The sequence below is a fragment of the Mirounga angustirostris genome, unplaced genomic scaffold, assembly GCF_029215605.1.
Source record: "Mirounga angustirostris isolate CCGP_5_RB_7025 unplaced genomic scaffold, mMirAng1.0.hap1 SCAF_7, whole genome shotgun sequence".
Taxonomy (NCBI): Eukaryota; Metazoa; Chordata; class Mammalia; order Carnivora; family Phocidae; genus Mirounga; species Mirounga angustirostris.
In genome coordinates, this window is record NW_026991715.1 from 15,613,848 (window position 1) to 15,638,838 (window position 24,991).

Here is a 24,991-nt window from a genome sequence, read left to right on the forward strand (position 1 = left end):
TCTGCCCCTCCTGCTCTTGCCCCCCCCCCAAATCTATCTTTATCTTGTTAAAGAATTATTTCCTTGCTGCAAGGTGTAAAGGCATTTAGGGCTTCTAGATACATGTTCCACAACCTAAAACAACCTGGCCTCATTCACAGAAGTATTCGGGAAAGAGTTGAAGGGGGATTTCAGAATTTTCAGTGCTTTGTCCCATTCCTGCCTCATTTCACTATTGTTTCTCCTCTGTTAAGTAAGTGGCATGGACCCCATTTTATCAATGAGCACACAGAAGCCCAGAGAGGTTCAGTGGCTTGCCCATGTAAAAAAAATTTTTTTTAAAGATTTATTTATTTTAGAGAGAGAGAGAGAGAGAACAAGCAGGTGGGGGGCAGAGAGGGAGAGGGAGAGAGAATCTCAAGCAGACTGTGCACTGAGCACAGAGCCCCATGTGAGGCTTGATGCAGGGCTCCATACGGGGCTCGATCTCACGACCCTGAGATCACGACCTGAGCCGAAACCAGGAGTCGGTCGCTTAACCGACTGCACAACCCAGGCACCCCTGGTTTGCCCATTTTTAGCAGAAAAGTGAGAGGAGAAGGAATAGGACAAAACCATCCTAATGCACAGCAGGCAGTCCTTCCTGGGTTTATGGTGGTCGGGCCCAGTTCTCCCCCACCGAGCCTGGTGGTCTTTTCCCTTCCCTTGGCAGCCTCATAGTCCAGGAGCTTTAGTTAGGGTCCTGACCGAACTTTTAATTAAAAAAAAAAATGGTGGTGGTTTCATGTAGCTGAATAAATAGAAGGTATTGAACTTATAGTGTATGTAAAGCATCGAATATCAGGAGTGGAATAACTTTCATTTGAACCTGTGATCTAAGCCCTCAGACAGAGCCAGTTGAAGTCTATGCCAGCTCTAGCTCAAACTCTGGAAACCTCCCAAAGTAGCCGTCTTTGAGGTACCCTTCTGCAAAATAAAGGACTTGAATTTTACGTGAGTAGTTTTATAGAGTCAGAAAGTCTAGAGAGAGGACACAGGATGCCTAGACTGAGTTGACTGCAGTCTGAAGAACACTACTACTTAGTTTTGTGATCTTGAGCAAATCATATAACCTCCCTTTCTTTAATGACATATCTGTAAAATGGGTATGATTGCCCCAAGGGAGATCATTGGGAAGTCTGAATAAAATCTTTTTTTTTAGGGATGCCTGGGTGGCTCAGTCAGTTAAGCGTTTGCCTTCGGCTCAGGTCATGATCCCGGGGTCCTGGGATGGAGTCCGTCAGCGGGGAGCCTGCTTCTCCCTCTGTCTGCCGCTCCCCCTGCTTGTGCTCTCTCTCTCTCTCTGACAAATAAATAAAATCTTTAAATAAAATAAAATCTTTTTTAAAATTAAAATCTATGTAAATAAATGCATGGCATCATTGCTAAATATTATAAAAGAAAGACCATGCATCATACACTCTCCAGATAATATTTTCAGGCCTGATTTTGAATGTGTGTGTGTGTGTGTGTGTAATCATCTGCTGAGCACTTTTGAGCAAGGAAGATTTCCTAGGAGAAAAATAACACAAACAATGGAAGCCGAGGAAGCAGGTATATCCCAGATGTACTGTAGTCTCCATCCGCGCTCACCTCAGACCTCAGCACTGCTTCCCACTCCCTCAGAATTATCCACCCACACCCTGAGCGTTGGTGAGGATGAAGGATTTGCTGAAGGTGTCAACCGGGGTAGAACGCAGGGCCCTGGAAGGCAGCTCTCCTCCCTCCTCCATGGCCACGCTCAACGTTGGCAGATCTTTCTTGACTCACAGCAGCTCTGTGCCCCACCCTCCCACTCCCCAGCCTCATCCCAGCACCCAGCAGTGCCTAAGCATCTGGGCGCTTGGCCTCCTGAGAAGCTGCATGAATGACCTCCACTCTCATCTGAGTGCTCCCTTCTCCATTTCTGGTAAATACAAATTTTCTCAAGGCAAGGAGAGCAAGATCACCAGGGCCGGGCGCGGGGAGGAGAGGACTCTGGAGAGACACCCATGTAGCCTCACCTCTTTTTCGGAAGGTAAAATGCAGAAAAGTCTGAGAAAGATAACAAGGACGCAAAGCCTGCGGCGCCAACCAGGTGAGACCAAGAACACAGCCCTTCCCCGTGTGTGAGGAGAGAGACCGAAAGCCAACTGTATGTATAGACCACAGGAGTCTTCAAAATAACTTTTTTTTTTCCTAAAGATTTTTATTTATTTGTTTGATAGAGAGAGAGACAGCGAGAGAGGGAATACAAGCAGGGGGAGCGTGAGAGGGAGAAGCAGGCTTCCCGCAGAGCAGGGAGCCTGATGCGGGGCTCGATCCCAGGACCCTGGGATCATGACCTGAGCTGAAGGCAGCCTCTTAACCTACTGAGCCACCCAGGGGCCCCTTCCAAAGAACTTTTAAGGGTGTGGACGTAAGTAATGCAAGAAGAGTTGAGGAAAGCTTCAAAGTCAAATAGAAGAAAGCCACTTTTTATGCTAAGTAGACAACTTTTTTTTTTCTGACCTAAAATGTCATATGTACCTAGCCAGCCTCTTGTCAGCAGGGTAGAAATAAAAAGTATTAATACAGTGCGTGTTGTTATGACCTGGTGTTCTTGTGACCTGGGAGTGTAGGTCTGACTCCCTTATACAGATGTGTAGTACTTTTCACTGCAGAGAATTTACAACATTGTTGAATGTGAGTAGAGTTTGTTACCTCCTGAATAAGCCTCTTCTCTCCTCGATTCTGCTGGTCTTTTCATTTGTGAGTCTGAAAACTTGCTGACCTTCCTGTTCTTAATACACATCTGGACAGCTGTGAGCCAAAGACCCCAAAGTCCAGGCTTGCTTTCTTTAATTTAAAAAGGGCATTTTTTGAGGTATAATTTAAGAGGAAATTTTTCTGCTGCTCTCTGATAAAATTCAGTGAAGGGGTGGTATTAATAAACCTTCCTTAGAACCAAGGTCACTTGGAAGGTTGAGTTAATTAGATCTGTGGTCACGATTACCAAAATTAGGGACACCTGGGTGGCTCAGTCGGTTAAGCATCTGCCTTCAGCTCAGGTCATGATCCCCAGGGTCCTGGGATCGAGTCCCACATAGGGCTTCTTGCTCAGTGGGGAGCCTGATTCTCCCTTGCTGCTCCCCCTGCTTTCTCAGTCTCTCTCTCTCTCTCTGACAAAAAAAAAAAAAAAAAAAGATTACCAAATTTATACCAGTAAGCTCCAGATGAACAGGTCCCATTCACATGTGATACATACACATATTTGATAATGCCCAAATGAATGAAAAAAAATCATCAGAATCTTAGGCACCATTTTCCCTCTCCCATCTGGGTACAGAAGGGGGGAGGGAGATCCACTGTTCCGCACGGGTAGAAGTTCAACCTAGTATGTAAGTGCAGTATGGTATTAACTGACAAGTGTTGCTAACCTAATTGCTATTTTGTATCGGCTGGTCATAATGATTGTTGGTGTGACTTCTAAGCAAGTTGGAGTATTTCTAAATATTCAGGGGTGAACAGATTCCGCGTACAGGAGGTAGATGACTATAAGGTACTAGAGCATTATTCTCTGGAGGCTTAAAAGCGACTAATCCCCTCTGGAACAAAAGTGGAGCAAAATCAAGATGAGGTGACTGACCGAGCATAGATGGGAAGTGACAGGAATGCAAGTCCAGGAGAATCAGCTGCCCTTTGGCTTCACTTTGTAGGCTGGGAACCTGGGATGGTGCTGTTTGCCCAAGGTTATACTGATGACTGAGGAGCGTCCTTGTCCACATACAGTCTTTTAAAATAAGCTGAGCTTTCCTTGCCGTTGAGTTAGATCAGGACATCCTTCCCCAAGGAGACTGCTGGATTTCATTTAAATATTAAAGAAGTTTTTTTTTTCCAGGTTTCCTGAGGATGGGGTGAGTGTTCAAAGATGGAGATTCTAAAATGACTCTAAATTGAATTACAAGGCTGACCTGGCAGGAATGGGACTGTTCATTCAGCAGTCCTTCCCCTTGGCTAACCTGAAGGCCTTTCTGTGTGAATCGGGTGTGAAAACAAGCCAAACGTTAGGGGCATGTATTTTAGCACATCTCATGTGGTTTGTACGTAACTGGACTTGCAAAAGGCCATTTAATAAATAATTCTGAGGAGGGCCCTTTCTGAAGGAAGAAGGTGAAAGGGAGCCCTGCCTGCAGCAGATGGGGCTTGGAATTTGGGTTGTCTGAATTTGCATAATCATCACATTGAACAAGGTGTTGCATCTTAGTCCAATTATAGCTGAATGGGAGCTATCTTAGCTGTGTGAGAACAGGCCCGGCTGAGGTCCTGTGGCGCTCCTGGTGGCCATCTGTGGACATCTGGGCTGTGGGGAGGGAGGGCAAGGGCAGATGATGCGTGTGGGAGGGAGGGCTCCCAGAATGATGCCTTGGACAGGACCGGAAAGGTCGCTTCTTCCTGGTGAGGGAGCATTTCTCTGGGTTCAAAATGATCACGTCTCCTTTGGAAGTTTGAGGTTACTGAGGTAAGGTATGCATTTTTGCCGCTCCTGACTCAGAATGTGTGGCAAAAGGGACAGCACAGTTAACCGTGACTTTCAGAAGGGTGCACACTATTATCCTTTTTGTGGTGAGGTCACTTTACAGGAGGCTCCGCAACACTGATGTTTTCCAGATGTTTCTCCCCTTCTCTCTCTTCGATTGGCTATGTCTCCCTCTTACCATCCTGCCCTTTCAGTGAAATTGAGATAAGTCAGCTTGGGGTTTTAGGCATGTTAGAATCACTCAGTAATAGGAAGTGATTTACTACCCAGGCCTTATATTAATATTTATGATCACTTTGACTGCTTGTGACTTGCATAAATCCTTTTTTCCCGTTTGAACCCAGTATTGAAGTAAAACACCTGAGCATCTTTTACCAAAATTTACTTTTAATGGTGCAATAGTTAGTAATAATCTGTGCCGTACTTACGGTTTTCAAATCCTTTTTTGCTTGTATTACCTTATTTCATACCAAACATAAATCTGTGAAGCAAATACTACTTTTAATCCTCATTTTACCTGTGAGGGAAGGGGGGGAGGGGCAGAGAGATTAAAGAATTTGCTCAAGGTCATAAAAATGATCAATTTTTCATTCAGGCTCTTTAAATCCATATCTTTTGTCTTTTCACTGAATTTATATCCTAGTGTCTACTCTTGTTTTTTTGTTTTTCGTTGTTGGTTTTTTTGCCCATATAAAAATGGGAAGTGAGGAAAAAGAAAGCCACTGGGAAATAAACTTAGGGAAAAAATATAACTTGTCTCACAATTCCCTAATCGATCTTTCAGGTGCGTTATTAGAGGATCTTTTGCCTTAAATTGGTGATAGAACTAGTGCTTTGCAAAATACCCCTATTAAGACAGGTACATCAGTGTCAGCTCTGTTCCTCGCTCTTGGGAAGAGAAAACCAAGGTTTCGCCGTCAAGACGCCCACCTCTCGGCCGGTTCTAAGAGCCAGGGGACGGGACCTGAGGGCAAGAACTGAGTTGTCCTCCCCAGGCTCTGCAGACTTTCTATTCTATCAGCATTTCAGAAGCCGAACACACGCCTCCCCCCTTGGCATTTGGAAGGAATTTATCCCCGTTGTCGTTCGGAGTGGCGCGGGGAGGGAAGGGGGCTCTCCCTCCGAGGACCACCCTTGGGGCTAACTTGCAGAGGGGCTCATGCGCCTGGGGCTGGGGTTTGAGTTAAGAGTGCTCGCCCGGGTTATGCTGAGTAAGCCGCCTTGTCTGCTTTCCCCGTGCAAAGGTAGGGGGCGGGGGCCGCCCCCACTTTCTTCAGAAGGCCCTGCTGCCTGGTGAAACTGGTCCTTCCAGCCACATGGACCAATATCCATGTTCCTTTCCTGCGAAAATAAGTACAAACCGGAGCAGCTTCAAGATCCGTATTTTTCAGGGCGCCTGGGTGGCTCAGTTGGTTAAGCGACTGCCTTCGGCTCAGGTCATGATCCTGGAGTCCCGGGATCGAGCCCCGCATCGGGCTCCCTGCTCGGCGGGGAGCCTGCTTCTCCCTCTCCCTCTGCCTGTCTCTCTGCCTACTTGTTCTCTCTCTCTGTCAGATAAATAAATAAATTTAAAAATCTTAAAAAAAAAAAAGGAAATGTAACTAATTTCAATTTGGACTACAGGTTTTATGTGCTTGATTCATACAGAACACATTCATAGTGTTCGTGTCTACTCTGGAAATGGAGAAAAATCACAAGGAAACAGCAAGCAGGGATGAAGTATAAATCTTGGTGTAGGGCGCCTGGGTGGCTCAGTTGGTTAAGCGACTGCCTTCGGCTCAGGTCAAGATCCTGGAGTCCCTGGATGGAGTCCCGCATCAGGCTCCCTGCTCGGCCGGGAGTCTGCTTCTCCCTCTGACCCTCCTCCCTCTCATGCTCTCTGTCTCTCATTCTCTCTCTCTCAAATAAATAAATAAAATCTTAAAAAAAAAAAAAAAAAGGAGGGCGCCTGGGTGGCTCAGTTGGTTAAGCCACTGCCTTCGGCTCAGGTCATGATCCTGGGGTCCCTGGATTGAGTCCTGCATCGGGCTCCCTGCTCGGCGGGGGGTCTGCTTCTCCCTCTGGCCCTCCCCCCTCTCATGTGCTCTCTCTCTCTCCTCTCATCCTCTCTCTCAAATAAATAAAATCTTTAAAAAAAAAAAAAAGGGCGCCTGGGTGGCTCAGTCGGTTAAGCGACTGCCTTCGGCTCAGGTCATGATCCTGGGGTCCCGGGATCGAGTCCCGCATCGGGCTCCCTGCTCGGCGGGGAGTCTGCTCCTCCCTCTGACCCTCTTCCCTCTCCTGCTCTCTGTGTCTCATTCTCTCTCTCAAAAATAAATAAATTAAAAAAATCTTAAAAAAAAAATACATTTCTGGGGCGCCTGGGTGGCTCAGCTGGTTAAGCGACTGCCTTCGGCTCAGGTCATGATCCTGGAGTCCCGGGATCGAGTCCCGCGTCGGGCTCCCTGCTCGGTGGGGAGCCTGCTTCTCCCTCTGACCCTCCCCCCGTCTCATGTGCTCTCTCTCTCTCTCTCAAATAAATAAATAAAATCTTAAAAAAAAAAAAAAAAAGATCCGTATTTTTCAGGCGTATAAGATCCCCCAGGACAAGGCAAGTTAAATGGGCGCCGGAAAATGTTAACGCAGAGATCCAGGGGCGTTTCTCTGACCGCGTATTTCTCACTTTTGTACGACGGCCGCGCGCTCCGAGGAGTGAGACCTTCTCCCTTAGCGCACATTTATTTCCCGGGCGTAGCCCGTCGCGGTCGTTCGCCCCCGGCGCCCCTCGGCCTTGCCCGGGCGCAGGGCCGGGCTGCGGTGCGGGCCCCCGCCCCACCTGCGTGCGCCCGGGCCCCGCCGGCCCCGCCGCCGCGCCAGGTCGCCTCCGCCCCGCGACGGGCCGGGGCGCGCGGCCCCGGGGGCGGACTCCCGCCGCGCAGCTGAGACGCGATTCGTCACCGTTGCAGAACTTTCCCCCTGAAAATCCCTGCCCCAGAACCAGCCCTCCGCCCCGCGGAGGTTTTGATCTTAGTGGCTTTGCTGCCTTGTGTTTTCTGCCGTGCGCGGGTTTGGGCCTCGGAGGGAGCCTGCAGCTCGTGCGAGTACATGTCCGCGGTACTCGCCCCTGCAGCCGGTTACCCAGCCACCATGCACTGCGAAGCAGAAGAATCCAAGGAAGGTAGGAGTCTGATTTGTGGGCGCGGGGCTGGGGGGCTGGGGGCAGCCCCGCGGAGGAATGCGCAGGAAAGGCGGGGTCGGGGCGCGGATGGGGGTCTTAAGGGGAGCGGCGCGTACTTTGTCCCTCGCCCTGCGTCCTCGCAGCTCCGAGTGGAGTCTGCGGAGCCCTTCTGGAGCCTTCTCACCCTGCAGCCCTTCCGAGACAAGGGGAGGAAGAGTCTCGGACTCAGCTCAGCCAGCCCGCGGAAGGCTGCTTTGTAGATTAATTTGGAAACGCAACGCAATGCAAAAGGTGCTTTCGCGAGCGCTGCCTGCCTGCATCGGGACAGCCTAAAGCGACTCCCCTCGGAAGAGCCCAAAGGGTCCAGGGTCCCTTGAAAAGGGTTTCAGAAATTGGAAACTCCTTGTGTTTCCGGTTAAAAGGGGAAGCTGAGTGAGGGGGAGAAGTGAAAGATCTTCATTTGGGGAATAGGTTGGTTGGTGGGGTTTTTGCTGTCTTCCCCCCCCCCACCCCACCCTTGCTGACTTTTCAGCAGTGAATTCATTTTGTTGGGGACCTAAGGGAGCGCAAAGATAGGAGGGGCGCCTTGTGCAGCTTGCAACTGAGGCGAGTTTGTCTGTTTCTACCTTTGCCAAGGCAAAGGGTTTCATTTACTCCTAACAGAGAACGGGTGACAGGGCTGGAAAAACTCCAACCAAAACGCAATTATACGCTGGAGTTAGTTCGGGGAGTTTATTTGTGTTTGAGTGTTTGTGTGCTTTGTTTCCTGAAACTTTATGTATACAAAAGTCCTCTTGTAAGTGGGGGTGGGAGTGAGGATAGTTGGGGAAAATTAGAGAGTAGGAGAGGAGACTGCTCATAATTAGGAAAATTCCTTTTCTTTTCAAGTAGCCTCTTGGGAAACCGGTTAAGTTTCAGGTCAGTCACAGCAGCTGCTGGGAGCCTGGGGAGCAGAAAGGAACCCCATCATTCTCCACTTGGTAGATGGGAGGTAGCAAGATCCCTTGGAACTTGTTCTGTCTCTTACGGATTCCCCTCCCAAAGTAAAGCTCTGTGTTTCATAATGTAGTCTCTGTGGGCTGGTGTTTACCTTATTATACGGTGTGGGGGGAGCAGTCCATAAAAGAGGCTTGTTTAATAGAAATACAAAGCTGTTGTGAAGAAAAATGACAGCCAAGAGCATTGTTTTCGAGCTTGATGTGGAGCGTGGGGGATTAATGTTTCCTTGCTGTGGCCTCTGTCCTGTTGGAGCTATGTGCTGATGGATGCCTTTTCTGTCTTTATAACAGCAATTTATAGTAAGTCAAAAATAGTCGAACGCAAATAGGAAGCAGGCTGAGAGAATCCAGCCTGGTGAACTTTTGTGTGTAGAGTACAAGTAGCATTTAAATTGGTATTTTTTTCCTGACTGTTTTTTCTTTCTTCTGGGAAGGAAGGAGGTGGAAACACGGTATCCCAAAGTGTTTCCACATTGTTCCCTCCTGCCCAGCTCTCTGGATGGTCCCCTAAAAACTGGAGTGTGTTGGGGTCCCTCGAGGGTCCCTTCCTACCTTGTCCTCACCTTGCCTCCACTCGCCATCATTTACATTCTGCAGATCTGCAACAATTTATCTGGCTTCTGCCTTTTACAGAAAGCCCAGACTTTTAAAAAAATAGTAAGAATATGAGGTGCTAGAGTTTTAAATTGATGGCAGTTAGGGTAGAATATGGAAAAACTCTTCAGAGAGATGGAAGGAATACGTATTAATAGAATCATTGCAACTTCTGCCAGGAAGTAAAGGGTGTGTGTGTGTGTGTGTGTGTGTGTGTGTGTGTCCGTTTTCCTGGGCAGTGCTTGTAAGACTGGGTATTAGCTGTGATCTAGAACCTTCTGTTTGGCTACTACCTCTCAGAAGTCTATGAAAAGAGCCATGCTGTGTAAATTATTTTTGATTATCTTCTCTATCCTTATTAATCCTTTTCCCCCTCCTTAGCTTTTTTTTTTTTTTCTTTTTCCTCCTGAGGGACTTCAGTATCCCATTTAGTGTGAGATCACCACAAACTCTTCACAATGTCTCCATTGCAAGAAAATTGCCTTCTGATTCTTTGTGCTGATTGGCCGTAATGGGGGGGGGGGGTTACTTTTAAGTCATTCTGAGCCACAGTGAGGGACTAGTATGCTTTCTTTGGGGTTAAATCTGAAAAAAAAATCAAGTCGATTCAGAAGTCTTTGGACGCCAACAGATTTGTGGATGTGAGTGAATGTGGAAGCAAATGACTAGGGATATTGTTAAGCCATCATAGCTTAGAACGTACTTGACTCTGTGCCAGGAAGGCTGAACCTCCATCCTAGTCTAGAGCCACCTTCTAGAGAATTGATTTAATTTTGCCCGCTGACAAATGAGTAGGTGATTGTGCTTGAGTATGAAACAGAGGAAGATAATCCAGGCCTCGCTTTATTAAAAGTGGAATGAATTTAAGATAGCCAGGCATGATGTGAATAAGAGAGCAAGAGAAATGAAGGGATAAACTCAGTGTGTTAAAAAGGGGAAGGTCACGGGAAGGAGGCTATCAACAGTTTCCAGTGGACGGGGGCTTCCTGAGGAGATAGGTTGATGGCCACATTCTTCGAATTTATTGGCATCCTGTTGCGTAAAGTACTTAATTATGAAATAGGAAAAAAATGAATGGAAGCTAAGGTCTCTGAGGACCTTTCTAGTGCTAAGCATCAAGGGATCCAGGGCTCCTTTGTCCCCCTTCTTTTTTTTTTTTTTTAATTTTTTTTTTTAAGATTTTATTTATTTATTTGACAGACACAGCGAGAGAGGGAACACAAGCAGGGTGAGGGGCAGAGGGAGAAGCAGGCTTCCCGCCGAGCAGGGAGCCCGACGCGGGGCTCGATCCCAGGACCCTGGGATCATGACCCGAGCCGAAGGCAGTCGCCCAACCGACTGAGCCACCCAGGCGCCCCTGTCCCCCTTCTTAACAGTGTTGGTATCAGGAAGTGAGAAAGCCCTTGGGAGGGAGGGTCTGCTGTGTGGGGACTTGGGAAGAAGTAAGGGTTGAGAGGTGAGTGAGCTCAGCTCCTCCTCTGTGGCCCATAATAACATCCAGTCCCCCCCCACACACCTCTCAGCCAGATTTTCTCCTGCCTCCTCACCAGGCCTGCTATTTCACAAAGAAAACAGTAGCCATTAGACAGCGCCCTCGACTTCCTGCTCCCAGGGTGACAGACTCAACCTTCACCCACACCCTCCCTCCTGGTGTCTGTGGAGCCAGGGGTCCTTCCCTCTGCGGATGGCCACTCCTTCCACCTGGGGCTCCTCACCCGGTCCCATGGCTTTCTTGGTCCCTTTCTTGGTCCCTTTCTTTCAGCTCCCTACTTGAAAGTGTTTGCACTTGCTGGTTCTCCTGCCCGAATTAGCCTTCTCACCACCTGACCCCCTTATTTCCTCGGAGGGGCTTTTTCTGAACCTCCAGCCTGAATTAGAACCCCCGATTGACCTCTCTCAGAGCACCCATTCTTCCACTCGCTGCCCTGTTCACCATCTCTTCTCCAGACCACAAGCTCTTGAGGGCAAGACCATGGCTGTTTTCTTCCCCACTGGGAGTGGTAAGAGGTGATCATTGCCTACTTATAAAATGAGGGCTCCTGGGTGGCTCAATCGGTTAAGCGTCTGCCTTGGGCTCAGGTCATGATCTCAGGGTCCTGGGATCGAGCCCCGCATTGGGCCCCATGCTCAGCAGGGAGCCTGCTTCTCCCTCTGCCTGCCATTCCCCCTGCTTGTGCGCTCTCTCTCTCACAAATAAATGAAATCTTTTTATTTTATTTTATTTTTTTAAAAGATTTTATTTATTTATTTGACAGAGAGAGAGACACAGCAAGAGAGGGAACACAAGCAGGGGGAGTGGGAGAGGGAGAAGCAGGCTTCCCGCTGAGCAGGGAGCCCATTGTGGGACTCGATCCCAGGACCCTAGGATCATGACCTGAGCCGAAGGCAGATGCTTAATGACTGAGCCACCCAGGCGCCCCCAAATAAATAAAATCTTTAAAAAAATTTTTTTATTCCACGGTTCCTACTTTCTCAATCTTTGTCATCCCTCATCCCACCGAAGTCTGTCTTTTTTTCCACCATTCCATGGAAACCGCCGAAATCACCAGTGACCCAACATTCGTATTATGTCCTGTCCTGATCTTCCTTGACTTTTTTTTTTTGCAGCATTTGTTCTGGGAGACCAGTTTTGCAACTCTGCAACTCTTTCCTGGGTTTCTATGCTGCTACACTGTCCTGCTCTCCTTTCCTTTTTCTCGCTGTTTTCTGTCTAATCTCCCGGACCTCCAGCCGGGGCTATTCTGAGAACCAGCTGCCTGGTACGCACCATGCTTTGCATGTCACACAAGAACCTCACCCTCAGCAGGTCTGGATGGAGCCCATCATTTCTTCCTCTTCACAAATCTGATTTGCCTTTTATCTTTCTGCTGATTATCATTGCTCTCTTTTTGGCTTCCAGACTCCACATCTGCGAGGCGTCCTTGACCCTGCCCTCTCGTTTATCTTCATCTTCCACTTGGTACTTCATCCTCCTCATTATCTGTTAGATGCATCTCTTTCTCTTCTCCCCTGTCCCTACCTTGGTGCAGGCCCTCAGCGTCTGTACCCTGACGGTTGCAGTTACCCCCTCTGCCATCAGGGCTCTTGTCTCTAAGAAGTGGAAACTGACTCCTGCTATCATAAGTAGAGGAATTTATTGGAAGCACATGGCGTAGTTCACACGTTCACAAAAAGGCTGAGAATGGGCCTTTTGAAATGCATCAGGAGATGTAGCTGAGGCCATACCCGGGGATCGCCTGGGTAGGACCTCACCATAGCCTTCGCCTCCTCTGTATTTTTCAGCTTTGTCACTCCTGGGCCTCGAGATGTGGCTCAGTGTTTTTTGGTCGTCCTCCGCATTCAGAAATCCCTGAAATAAGGCTGTCGGATTGGTCAGTGTGAGATCGTGCACCTGCCCCTTGCTGCCCCCCGGGGAGTGAGGGAACGTCTGCTTCTGGCTTTGGGAGTGGGAAAGAGGGGTCTAACTCCTACCACATCTTGCAAAATGAGGGCTCCTCCAGAAACAGGAAGGGAGTTCTGATGTGAAATCACCAAACAACAACAAATATCTAGTGCCCCACTGGACTTGTCCTGTCCAGCCTTGTTGTTGCCCGCTCACGTGCTTCCTTGCTCCCTCATCAAATGCTGTTTCCTTTGTTGGGCTCACCCTCATGTCGGTGTTATTTCCACCCAGACCCAGTTTGGAGTAGATGCTTCTTCAGGGCGTTTTCCCTAACACCCTAAACTTCCCTCCGTTGTACCATCTTTTCACGTATTACTGTTATTAATTTTCTTTTCCTTTGCCTACACCTCATTATGAGCCTTCTGAGAGCAAGATTTGTGCATGTTTTATTTCCTGAAGCCCCCGTGGCTGACCTAGGGCCTCTCCTAGAGGAGAGCCTAATAAAGCATTGTCAAATTCATCAATTAAAATGAGATTACATCACATGATGAAAACCTTTGAACACTTCTTCCGGTTTCTAGAGTGCCTTCCCAACCTAAAGGACCAACCTATTTAGGGTTCCTTAAATTCTCCACTCTTACTGGTAGAGTCAAAACAAGCATGTGTGTTTGATCTCTAGGGTCAGGGCCCACAGTGACTTGCCTTCAAGACTGAAGACACAGTTTTGAAACTGAAACGTATTGAGCTCTTTCCAGGGCCAGGCATGGTGTTAAAGCATTGATTATGTATATTATCCCATTTCATCCTTGTATAATAACCCGTTGTGTCGATTCCACAAAACAATAGAGATGATCGGACGTTCAGAGAGGTTAAAAACTGTGCCTAAAATCACACAGCTAGAAAAAGTGGAACCAGGGGGCGCCTGGGTGGCTCAGATGGTTAAGCGTCTGCCTTCGGCTCAGGTCATGATCCCAGGGTCCTGGGATCGAGTCCCACATCGGGCTCCCTGCTCCTTGGGAGCCTGCTTCTCCCTCTGCCTCTCTCTCTGTCTCTCATGAATAAATAAATAAAATCTTTAAAAAAAAAGAAAAAGAAAAAAAGAAAAAGTGGAACCAGGATTTGAATGGAGGCTCTGTGGTTCTAACCCACCCCTGTCCTCAAGCCTCGCACTCAGGAGGATGCTGTCTGTGGTCTTGCGCCTGTTTGTACCCCAGTTTGAGAAAGCAGGAGTGGAGAGACCAGGTGTTTGGAGGAGAAAGTGCAGAGTCCGGGCCCTGGCTCTTTATGTGCCTCTCGGGGGCGGAGGTAGTGAGGCTTGAGTGATCCTTCTTCCCCTGATGAGAGGATCTAGGAGCCCCGCAGGGCTGGTAGGAGGTGCCTGGTGCCCACTGCAGTGGGAGACACCCAGCACCCACAGGACAAGATGGGGGCCTCACATTTTTGAGCGGTCAGCATCACTGTACTAGTTGTCTCCCCTCATCCCTCCCTGCGCCCACCCTGGCTTTGCAGAGGCAGTGAAGAGGAAAGGCTCTGACGAAGTGCATCGCCCTGGGTGCAGCTGACCTTGGTGTCATGTATAATGTAAAAGGTACAGCATATGCCCCAAAACACTGGACTTTGATGTGATTATGTTTCTTTTTATGTAGTCATTAGCCTTGGAGTGCTGTGTGCTCCCAAGGACTAGAAGTGGAAAATCCATTTTGAGATCCACATCACACTGTCTCTTGTGCAGTGGACATCGCTGATGACCTGACACCGCCCCACACCCCCAGCTCTGTCAGCTTCAGGACATCAGGGCCTTTTTCTTCCTCACTTCTGAAAGTTTCATCAGACTGAGTGGCATCATGCCTTTCTTGTCCCCAAATTATGACGCCAGGGAACAATCAGGATAACACGGATGATTACGTTCCCTGTTCCTGATTGTTGGTAATCCCAGAAGTAGCCAAAAAGTGGGCAGGTGGAAGAGCATGCAGTGGGCCAGAAAAATCTCAGGACCCAGGGATTTCATTTCAGAATAATGCAGAGTCCCTAGATCTGCCGCAAACCGTTAATTTGTCAACATTTCCGTCTGTACGAGGAAGATGCTGACAACTTGGAAAAGAAGGAGGTGAGCGTGGTTGGGTACCTCTCTTCATTTAGTGGTTTGTGCCTAAAACGATAGTGTGAGCTGAATGTTTAAGAAATCTACTCATTATGGGGCGCCTGGGTGGCTCAGATGGTTAAGCGTCTGCCTTCGGCTCAGGTCATGATCCCGGGGTCCTGGGATCGAGTCCCACATCGGGCTCCCTGCTCCTTGGGAGCCTGCTTCTCCCTCTGCCTCTAATGAATAAATAAATAAAATCTTTTAAAAAAAAAAGAAAGAAATCTACTCATTATGTCTATCTGTAATATTTCAGGAAGATTTGCAGTAAGAAGACTTTGTAATTAGAATGATTCCCCTACAAACACAAGTTAGAATCACCACGGTTTAGAGTTAAAAGTAACTTTGCACGCTCTTTTATCTTACCTCTAATTTTAAGAAATGCAGGGGCGCCAGGTGGCTCAGTTGGTTAAGCGTCTGCCTTTGGCTCAGGTCATGATCCCAGGGTCCTGGGATCGAACCCCACATTGGGCTCCCTGCTCGGCAGGAAGCCTGCTTCTCCCTCTCCCGCTCTCCCTGCTTGTGCGCCCTCTCTTGCTCTCTGTCAAATAAATAAATAAAATCTTAAAAAAAAAAGAGAGAGGTGCAGAACTGAGGCCCAGAGAGGTGAAGTCCAGGCCCTCTCGATGCCGCCACCCTCATGCCTGTTGGGCAAACAAGAAGTTTTGCAGACCCAGGTTTTCGCATCCTGGATTTGTGCATGAAATCTCTCTAAGGCAGGACAGACCTCCAGCTTTGGGGGCGGAATTTTAAAAACCTAAGGGGAGTGGTTGAACACATGGAGGTTTCCTATTTCACCTTCTCCTAAGTGGAACTCGGGAGAGGATCAGGTGAGGACAACGAGGAGGCATCTTGAGATAAGATTTAGCTCCGCAAATAGTTCCTAGTCAGTCCCTGGCTTAGAAAGTGGGAGACCAAGGGAGAGGCAATTAAGCAGTGAGCTCATTTGTTTTCATTCCTTTGAGAAGAACATCATTGAGGAAAGTTAGCTGTGGAGGGTGCTGGCTGGGCAGGGGCGCTCTTCCTTGGGGAGAACGTGTGCTTGTGTGTGGGTGGGAAGCATTCAGACACCTGACGTGTGGTCATAGTACCACGTGCCCTGCGGGGCTGGTGGGGTCTGGGAATCCACCCACTGCTCCCCCCTGCCGCTGACCAGGAAACCTGAAAGAGCAATTACTTAAATCTCATTCTTAGAGCTTGAGATCCTTGAAGAAGAGTTCTTGCGTCCTGAGTGATTGACAGCTGAGTGGGCAGTAAATGTGTGGGGCGCTGCTCTGGGGGATCTGTAAGACTCAGCAAAGCCTGCGGTATTATTGGGTGGTACTTTGCGGTATTTATGGTTTTGAAGATGGGTGGGGGTTTGGGGTTTGCGTGTGTAGGATCGTCTGCGCGCTGACGTGGGAATACACTCTCCAGGTTTGCAGTGACCAGATTTCATTTTGTAAAGAAGCGGGAGCAGAGTTTCTCCCAAGGAAACGGTGGAGCAAAGAGGCCACTAAGCAGAAGGCCCTGAGTGACCATGACAGCTTTAGGCTCCTGGAGCCTTATTGGCCAAGTCCTGGTTGACTGTCAAGAGGAGAATGAGCAGCTCATGAACTCTCCTTCCAGAGTGACATGTCCTCTCTGCTTGATGTCAGCTCCCCCGGCCCAGGTTTTTGTGTTCTTCTGTTGGCTCCCTCAACTAGGCTGAGGAGCTGGGGACCAGAGGTGTCCCCGGAAGCACAGGCTGTTCCGTGTGCCATGGACAGTCCAGTAGAGTCCTGCTTCCAGAGTCAGCCTTTCTCCCTCATCACTGGGCCTCAGAGACTCATAGCAACAAATGTTGACTGAGTCAGAACTTCCTCTGTGGGGCCTGGGGTAGCAGAGATGTGTGTGTGTGTGTGTGTGTGTGTGGAGGGCACTGCCCTCAAAGGACTTCGGGTCAGGGATCCTACACAGCACATGTGCGTTTATAGGAGAGCGTACATGACGGGGAGCTTAGGATGAGTACTGCACAAGGATGAGTATTCACCACACATCATCATGGCAGTAGTGACTTCACAGAGGAGTTAGCTAGGACTTCAGCTAGGCCCTTTGGGCAAGAGGAGAGGCGAGGATACTGAAGGAAGGAGGTTTACAGCAGGGTGTAGTGGAGGGCTCATGAACTGGAAGGCATTGGTGGGCCATGTTGCAGCAGTACATGGGGCCAGAGAGAGGCCGGGCTGCCCAGAGGGACACTGAGTAACAGACAGGGCTCCAGGAGTCAGGGCACCACTTCTACTCCTGACCTTGCCCTTGGTTGTCTGTGCAACCTTTATTTTATTTTATTTTTTTTTAAAGATTTTATTTATGTATTTGACAGAGAGAGGTAGAGGCACAGCGAAGAGGGAACACAAGCAGGGGGAGTAGGAAAGAGAGAAGCAGGCTTCCCACCGAGCAGGGAGCCCGATGCGGGGCTCTATCCCAGGACCCTGGGACCATGACCGGAGCTGAAGGCAGTCGCTTAACCCAACTGAGCCACCCAGGCGCCCCTGTGCAACCTTTAGTCACTGATCAGTGTCTCTGAACTTCAGTTTCCTCATTAGGAAAGTGCAGGCATGATGATAGACTGAAGCATGCCCAAGATCCCTCCTAGGAGGGAAACGGGATTACTGTACGGGAACTGGGGCGGGGAGAGGGTTTGAGCTGGAAGAGGGCAGATGCAATGTAGTGTTTTAGGAATACCAAGCTGTTAAGAGCCACGGGTTGGTCTGGAGGGCAGGACTGAGCCTGAGTAAAGGAGCCTGGAGGGCAGTGTGTGATATCCAACCAGAAGAGGAGAGTTGATCTCTCAGGGAAACGCTAAAGGGAGATGGGGGGGCCATGGGGTTCGCCTCTGAGAACACCCCCCTTTGACAGAGGAAAGAGGTAAATGCAACCTGTAAAAGAAACAGATAAGGAGTAGCTCAAGAGGGAGGAGGGAGACAAGGAGAGAACCAGGCTTTGGAAGCCAGGAGGATGAGAGCCGGCAGGGACAGTGACGGCGATGTCTAAGGAGAGGTCCTGAAGATGATTGCTTTGCCGCCTTCTCTTTGGGGCCTCAGCAAAGCTGGGAGCCTAAGATCTCATCCGCTAAGGGATGAGAACACATCATGAACATCCAGCCGATACTGAGTAGGAATGAGGGGAAGCATGTGGGGCGCAGGCTGACTGCCCCAGCTGGGAGCAGGTGCCCGGTCTCCTAAGGAAGGGGGACGTTCAGCATCTCCACTGGTGCACGCCTTCAAGTCTTAGTCGCCCCCAGATCCTTTTCTTGCTCCCCATCACCTCCACCCTGTCTCTGTGGCATCCTGCACAGTCAGCTCCGGTGCGTGAGGCTGACAGGTGAGTGTTGGCAGGAAACTTAATCCGGCCCTTCCCACCAGGAAGAAGCGTTGGCCAGTCTGAGACTTAGCAACTGTTTCTCACCTCCCCTTCACCTTCACGTCCTCTCCCCTGCCTCCCCAACCCTTTGTCTTGTCTCGGTGAGGGCACGTCAGGAGACTGCTGATGTGTTTGCCAGGGACACCCTAGATTTGACAGATGAACGCGAACTCTTCGGGCTTTAGTCTTAGACATAGTAAATAGGATTTGGGCCACACTCATTAGTTGAGCCTTGCTGAGAAACTTTTGTGTTTTCCTGAGGTGGCAAGCAGCTGTCACAGTGATGGAAATATGCTCGTCCCCTCTGAGAGCCCCCAAGAGGCTGCTTGTGTCTGATGGGACAGCCTCCCTTGGCAGGTGCTGTGTGAATAAGGAGGCTTATAATGACGCCCAAAGACAGAGCCCATCCGAGGCCCGCCTACCATATTCACCTGACAAAGTCCCCATTTCACATTCTGTAGAAAGCGTGGAAGGGTGGGCTCGTCCCAAGGGACTTTTTTCCTTCTGCAAAGTTATTTGATAAAAGTAAAATACGAGTGCCCCGACTGTTCTCCTGATCCTAAAGGGCTTATAACACCATTTCACCTCTTGAGGGTTAAAATGAAAATGAAGCCAGTTGCAAAATAACTGGAATGAAAAAAGGGTCGCCAAGTCTACCCCTAAACGTTGGACTCCAGTTTTCTGGAGAAAGGAGATGATAAAGAAGGAGTCTGTTGGGGGAGTTTTCAAGGAGTTAAGAGTACCTACTGAGCGGGAAGGAGAAGGCTGCTGGAAAACCAGAAGAGCGAGGATCGGGGAGGGAGTGGCCACTGGGCAGGTTTCAAAATTGCAAGGGAACAATGAGAAAGAAATGGTGAATGGGAGTGGTGTGAGGAAGGTGGGGGTGGGAGACGCAGGGTGGGATCTGGGCCTGATGCGAGCCTCCCAGGGAAGGGGTAGGCGAGTGGAGAGGCAGGAAGGGAGGAGTAAGGAAATAACTCTGGAATAAAAAAAAGAAAGAAAAAGAAGAAGAAACAAAAACTTGGGCAAAAGGAGAGAGGTGAGCAGCCGTGTAACAGAGATCATGGGGTACGCTGTTTCAGCGGTCTCTTTGGTCTGAGTTCACAGTTGGTGTGAGGCCGAGCCTCTCCCCCGCCCCCCGCCCCCCGCCCCCCAGAACGAGGCCGACTTGGAGGCCTGGAGGCCGGGGAAACAGTGGCGTGTGGAGGACCCACGAGCTCCGCAGTTCTCCCCGGGTGGGTGGGATTCGTGCCAGGCCCATAAACGAGGACGTGACAGTGAGGAATGCAGCCGCCTTTCCAGCTGCTAAATCGGGGGCCCGTCCGAAGCCAGGGCTGTGCTGTGTTGGCTTGGATTTCTAGTGACACTCTTGCTGGGTTATAAAAACGATTTCCCCAAAAAGCTTGCACAGGGCAGATGATGGATTAGCCAAGGGCAGTCAGGGCAGCCTGCGGGAACCATTTCGAAGCTGCCTGCTGTACCGTGCCATCCGTTTTTCTGGAAGGCCGGCGGGCCTTTTGGTGAGTGGCTGTTGGAGGAGCAGAGAGCCGTCACCCCCTCAGTCCGGGGGCAGGGAGGGGGTCAGCCAACTCACAAGGCTGATGGGAAGCAGGCTCGCCGAAGGATTTCAGAACGAGGGTTTTTATGGGTAGGACTGGTTTAGATTATTTGGCTCCCTCGACCATAGCTGACTTGATGGTCAGACTGATAACCCCAGAAGCACAGGGGCGACTTCTTGACATTCCTGCCTTTGCCCTTGGTCCCAGCATGCTTAGGGCTTGCCCCCCTCTGTGCCTGGGGTTCCGGCTCCGGGGAGGGGAGCAGCTCCTTGTGTTTCTCGGCCCTGTAACTTCAGCTGGCTGGTGGCAACATGCATAAGGGTTAATCAGAGTAAAATTATAATTGCTGTGGGGAGATGAGGGTGGCCGGGGATAAGGTCCTTCTGGACCATCCTGTTTTCCTCTCTTTCCCAAACACACGTTCTTAAATGTCACGTGATGGCGTTAGACCCGTCAAGAAAGTTTCTGGTCCCGATCTGCATTTTAGTCCTCCTCTGCCTTCTTGTTTTTGTAAACTTCTCCGGTGGTCCTTCCTTTCAAATATCAGTAGACCGTATTGAGAGAAAAAAGGAATATATTGATGAGGTTGCTGTTGCTTGGTTCCTTGAGAGAGTCTACAGTCTACAGATGTTTTTGTAAATGGACATGTGGGATATCAATTGCACTATTAATCTAAAGGGTGGGAGTGGGAGAAGTGTTATATTTGGTGGTGGTGCTAGAACAGCCCGGAAACTACCAGCAAATAATCTCGTAGAGTCATATTGTCTGTTGCTGTCTTTCTTTCTTTTTTTTGCTTCTTGGCACCATGTATCTCGACTCTGTGACACAGTCAAACCTGTTTTCATTGTCTATCTTTTAAAAGTTTCAGTTCGCCAGATTTTTTTTTTTTTTAATGCTCGATGCAGTTTTTTATTCCATGAATGACTCAATTGACGAAATGTAAGCAGCTACTAAACTCGGCAACCCGTTGCCATCATCGTGCCCTGGACAGGAAGTGTTCTGTATAGATATGACTAACCAGTTTCCAGGCTTAAAAATAAAGTGGGGGATTTCTGGACAGAATAGGTCTTTGTCACTCATTTCAACAGCCCCGCGAAGTGTGAAGCTCAAAAGCCCGCCACTTGACTTTCTCATTTTTTCCGTGCTCTCGCTTCACCTGACATTTTCTGTTAGACAGACTGAAACTTATTTTATGGGGCTCATTGGTTTTTAATGAAATAAGAGGAGATGTGAGTTGTCGTGAGAATCGGCTAGAGTCATGATTCTCTCCTTCTTGTCTCTTTTATCTTGAGCTCCTTTTAAATCATCACACTCCTGAAGTACGTAATGGGGAAATAATTGTCACCTGCCCAGGTACCAGCTTCAGCTCAAAGGAGCGAGAATGTGAATCTCCTTAGCTGCTCTGGAAGAACTGTACCATTTTGACAGATACTGAAAGTTTTTTCGGCATCTTGTTGCCTACAGCTATCGTTTTAGGACTTTACAGATAACTTCGTGTTTTAGTTTTTCTTGCTGTCTCCCTAAATAACGTAATTTTCCCTCCCTTAATGGCAATATATATATTTTTCTCTCCTTTCTTTCTTGTCGTGAGCAGCCTTTTTTGGGTCTTCATTCTTAACGCCATCGCATTTTGTGGAAATGCTAAATTAGACACAGCATTTATGAGATGAGAGTGTCTATAGCAACAACAAAAAGTGTTTCTCTCTCTGAATCCTTAACTCTGACCAAGTGTTAGTCTCTGAGCTTCTATTTGATTTTCAAATAAGTGGGCAGGGAGTGATGATTTAAAATACAAAATGCATGCAAATGTTTTTAGTTTGGGTTAGGGTAAAGGCAGTAATGATTCTTTGGGACAATGAGGCTTCATTTGCCAAGTTTAGAAATAAGTCCCAAACCCATAAAGAACAGGGTTGTGATGACCATACTTGGGTCGAACGTGGCTGTGATTCTGAAATGCCTGTTCTCCCGTTCCTCCCCGTAATTGTCTCCTCCTCTGTTAGCAAGACTGAGACAGGACAGAATCCACAGCCTTTGCTCTGCTTTGGGTTAGAGTTTAAAAAAAAATCTAGTCTTTTGAAAATACAGAATTCCTGTATTTGTGCCTCAAATACCCTCTACCTTTTCTAGTAGGATGCTTTCAAGAAGAAAAGGGAAGTGTTTATACAAGCCAGTTTTTCATTGAATAAAATGATTCCCTTCATCGAAAATGTTCATTTCCTCTGCCTTTGTAGTAATCGAGACTCATGTATTGGAAAGACTCTTCTAGTCTTTATGATGGATGGGCACGTTGTAGGCAAACAGAAAATGCTTGATGACTAACAGAGTGTTAGAATAGACATATGGTCTAGGGATAAAATATTTTGCAGCATTAAAATCTCTGCTGTTCTCATGAGATTCGTGGATCATCCAAACACTGATGATGGTCCATCATTTGTCCTTGCTGTCTGGTTATTAGGTACAGGACAGCGTTGTACTCAGTAAGTAGTTGGGCCAAAAATGGTTCCAGCAGCCAGATGAAAGCCAGATGGATGTTCAGAGTGTATGGTGCATGTTGGGGGGGCATTTAAGAAGGCCTGGTAGGCCCTTCTTCTTGCTGGTTCCCTTTGAGGCCATGTGGGAGATGTTCAGTTTCCTGGCAGGTATTTTGAATCACAGTGGTCAGGCCTAAGCTCAGCGTAGACCCATGAGAAGGCTTAACCAGACGAGGTCAGTTCAGGCTGTTGGAGGCCATAACAGGGTAATTTCTTACTCTGTTGGAAAAGTGATGGTAACTGGAGAGTTGTCTTTCAAATTTGGGTCAGATGGGCTTTATTATTAAAACACTTCTGGGTCAATGGAAAAGGGAGTGGTTTAGGCAACGCTTGTGTTTGAAATGTCTGCTTTTTTTTTTTCCCACTATTTGTTTGTTTGTTTGTTTTGCCACAGAAGCATCTTTCGGTTTCAGTTCATTAGAATTGTGTACCTGTGGGGTTTTTCCTGGGTTCCAGGCACTGGGACGTAGATCAGCCCAGGGAAGCTTATTACTCCTAAGTCTACTTTAAAATAAAAAGCAACTTTTAGGAGAAGAGAAAGCTGTTAGTTGATTGGGAGACAGAGAAAGAGTAGGTAAATTCATATGTAAAATTCTTTAGGCTGAGTAAAGTAGGTCTTTAAACCTGATTTAATGCTTTTAACAACTAAAATTCCAGCTTTCATTTGTTAGTTTATACCCAGAAGATGAGAAATGGTCTTTATCGGACTTTGACAGCAGATTAAAGGCCCCAGCCTGCTTTAAACCATCAACATCTACGCCTTGAAGTTCTATCAAATAATGAGTGATAAAGGCAAGCTACTGGTCAAAGTGATCTGAATCATGCATGAAAAAAATCTGGCCTCTGGAGACTAGAGCTGTGGTCTTTCTAGGATTGGACTGCCATTTTGCACTGAGCCTAGGGAAAAAGACAAGGCTATTACCAAGACCTCTTCTGACCCAACACCAGCCTCCAAGCAGAGTTCCAGGCTTCACCTCAGTACCCCTAATGATTTTTTAAAATATGTATTAAAACATTTCAGGTTCTTTACGCTCCATCACAATGCAGTGAGTCAGAAGTCAGTTCAAGAAAAGATGACCCGACCCCTGACTCTTCCATATTTTGTTAGATGCCCTGAAGACCTCAGAGAGCTGAGATACTATGAAGGCCTATTTTTGGGACCTGGAATCTTAATCCAAGAATTCTATAGCTTTTTTTTTTGCCTGTATCTAAGATGGTTCTCTTTTGTGATGGTACCAATTTAATGGAAGAAACATACTCATAGATCCTAGACACTTGCTATTCAAGAATTAAATTCTTTTTAAAAAAAATATTTTTATTTATTTATTTGACGGAGACACAGCGAGAGCAGGAATGCAAGCAGGGGGAATGGGAGAGGGAGAAGCAGGCTTCCCACCAAGCAGGGAGCCCGATGCGGGGCTCGATCCCAGGACCCCGGGATCATGACCTGAGCCGAAGGCAGACGCTTATCGACTGAGTCACCCAGGCTCCCCGAGAACTAAATTCCTTTTGATGTTAGCTAGAATCTCTATATATTTAAACATAGTTTCTATATTTTGGTGGGGGCAACGTGTCAAATGGTTTTATTTTATTCTGTAGGACGTACGGAAAAAAAAAAATTTTTTTTTTTTAATTTTTATTTTGATTCACCAGCAGGGAAAATACAGCAGAATTCACTTTGGGTATTTGCTATAGAATGTGCCCTGCCTTGGAATGTGGGTGGAGTTCTGGCATTTTTGCATTTGTATGTTTCAGGGAAATAAAGGTACGGAGAAGCACTTGTTAGTTGCCTATATAAAGTCCAGCTGTACAGCTGTGTGAGACGACATTTATGTCCAGCAGTAACATCTGTTTCCTTCATTCCAAGTTCAACAAATGGCATTAAAGATAGATGCCGAAAACGTAAGATGAAAAGCACCCTCCCCCCGCCCTTTTTCCCCCCAAATCCATTAACTCTACTCACCATCCTTTTGAAAGCAGGAGCATAGACTGAATGGCATAAATGCAAAATCAACAGGAGATGAGAGGAGATGAGTTCAAGGGGCAAACTGTTTGGTGTTAGGGTAAATTTTCAGATTTAGAAACTGACTCCAATCATACATCTAAAGACTTGATTCATCTTTTTCCTAAGCATGTACTCTTTATAATATACATTGTCTCACATCTTGGAGGTAAATTCGTTATTGTTTTTCTTTCTTTCTTTTTTTTTGTTTAAAGATTTTATTTATTTGAGAGAGAGAGAGAGAGAGCGCACATGAGGGGGGGAGGGTCAGAGGGAGAAGCAGACTCCCTGCTGAGCAGGGAGCCCGATGCAGGACTCGATCCCGGGACTCCAGGATCATGACCTGAGCCGAAGGCAGTCGCTCAACCAACTGAGCCACCCAGGCGCCCTCATTATTGTTTTTCTAAGATACCTTCTGCCTTTTGCAGCAGGGAGAATATTAGAAATCATGTGAATAAGAAAATTTCAGTCAGGGAGATTGTCTTTCTCCCTGGATACAAAGTTTTAATTGGAGTTTCTGTTACTTATGAAGAACTTATTATAAAATAACTGCTTGATATGATCGGTAATATTTCCCAAAGATATGACCATAAACCTGGCTAATCATTTAAGTCAGTAAAATTATATTCATAGCCTTATCAACTGAGCTTCAGCAGATCTTATAAGGCCTCCAATGTTTAGAAAATCACTCTAGATACCATAAAAGTACAATTTGACCATCATAAGTTGTT

At 47.7% G+C, this 24,991-nt stretch overlaps 1 protein-coding gene across 5 annotated transcripts in view; it reads left to right on the top strand.

Annotated features, from left to right (window-relative positions):
- Window positions 1–24,991, top strand: part of TNFAIP8 (TNF alpha induced protein 8) — a 115,924-nt gene that overhangs the window by 70,208 nt on the left and 20,725 nt on the right. Inside the window, exon 1 of one of the 5 annotated variants that reach the window (XM_045891456.3) lies at window positions 7,412–7,673. The exons of 3 other annotated variants lie outside the window; for them this stretch is intronic. In XM_045891456.3, the coding sequence (XP_045747412.1) occupies window positions 7,601–7,673 (73 nt within the window). In that variant the 5' untranslated portion in view covers window positions 7,412–7,600. Of the gene's footprint in view, window positions 1–7,411; window positions 7,674–19,187; window positions 19,208–24,991 lie in introns of those variants that run through there. One more of the 5 variants, XM_064595809.1, reaches the window with a different exon arrangement.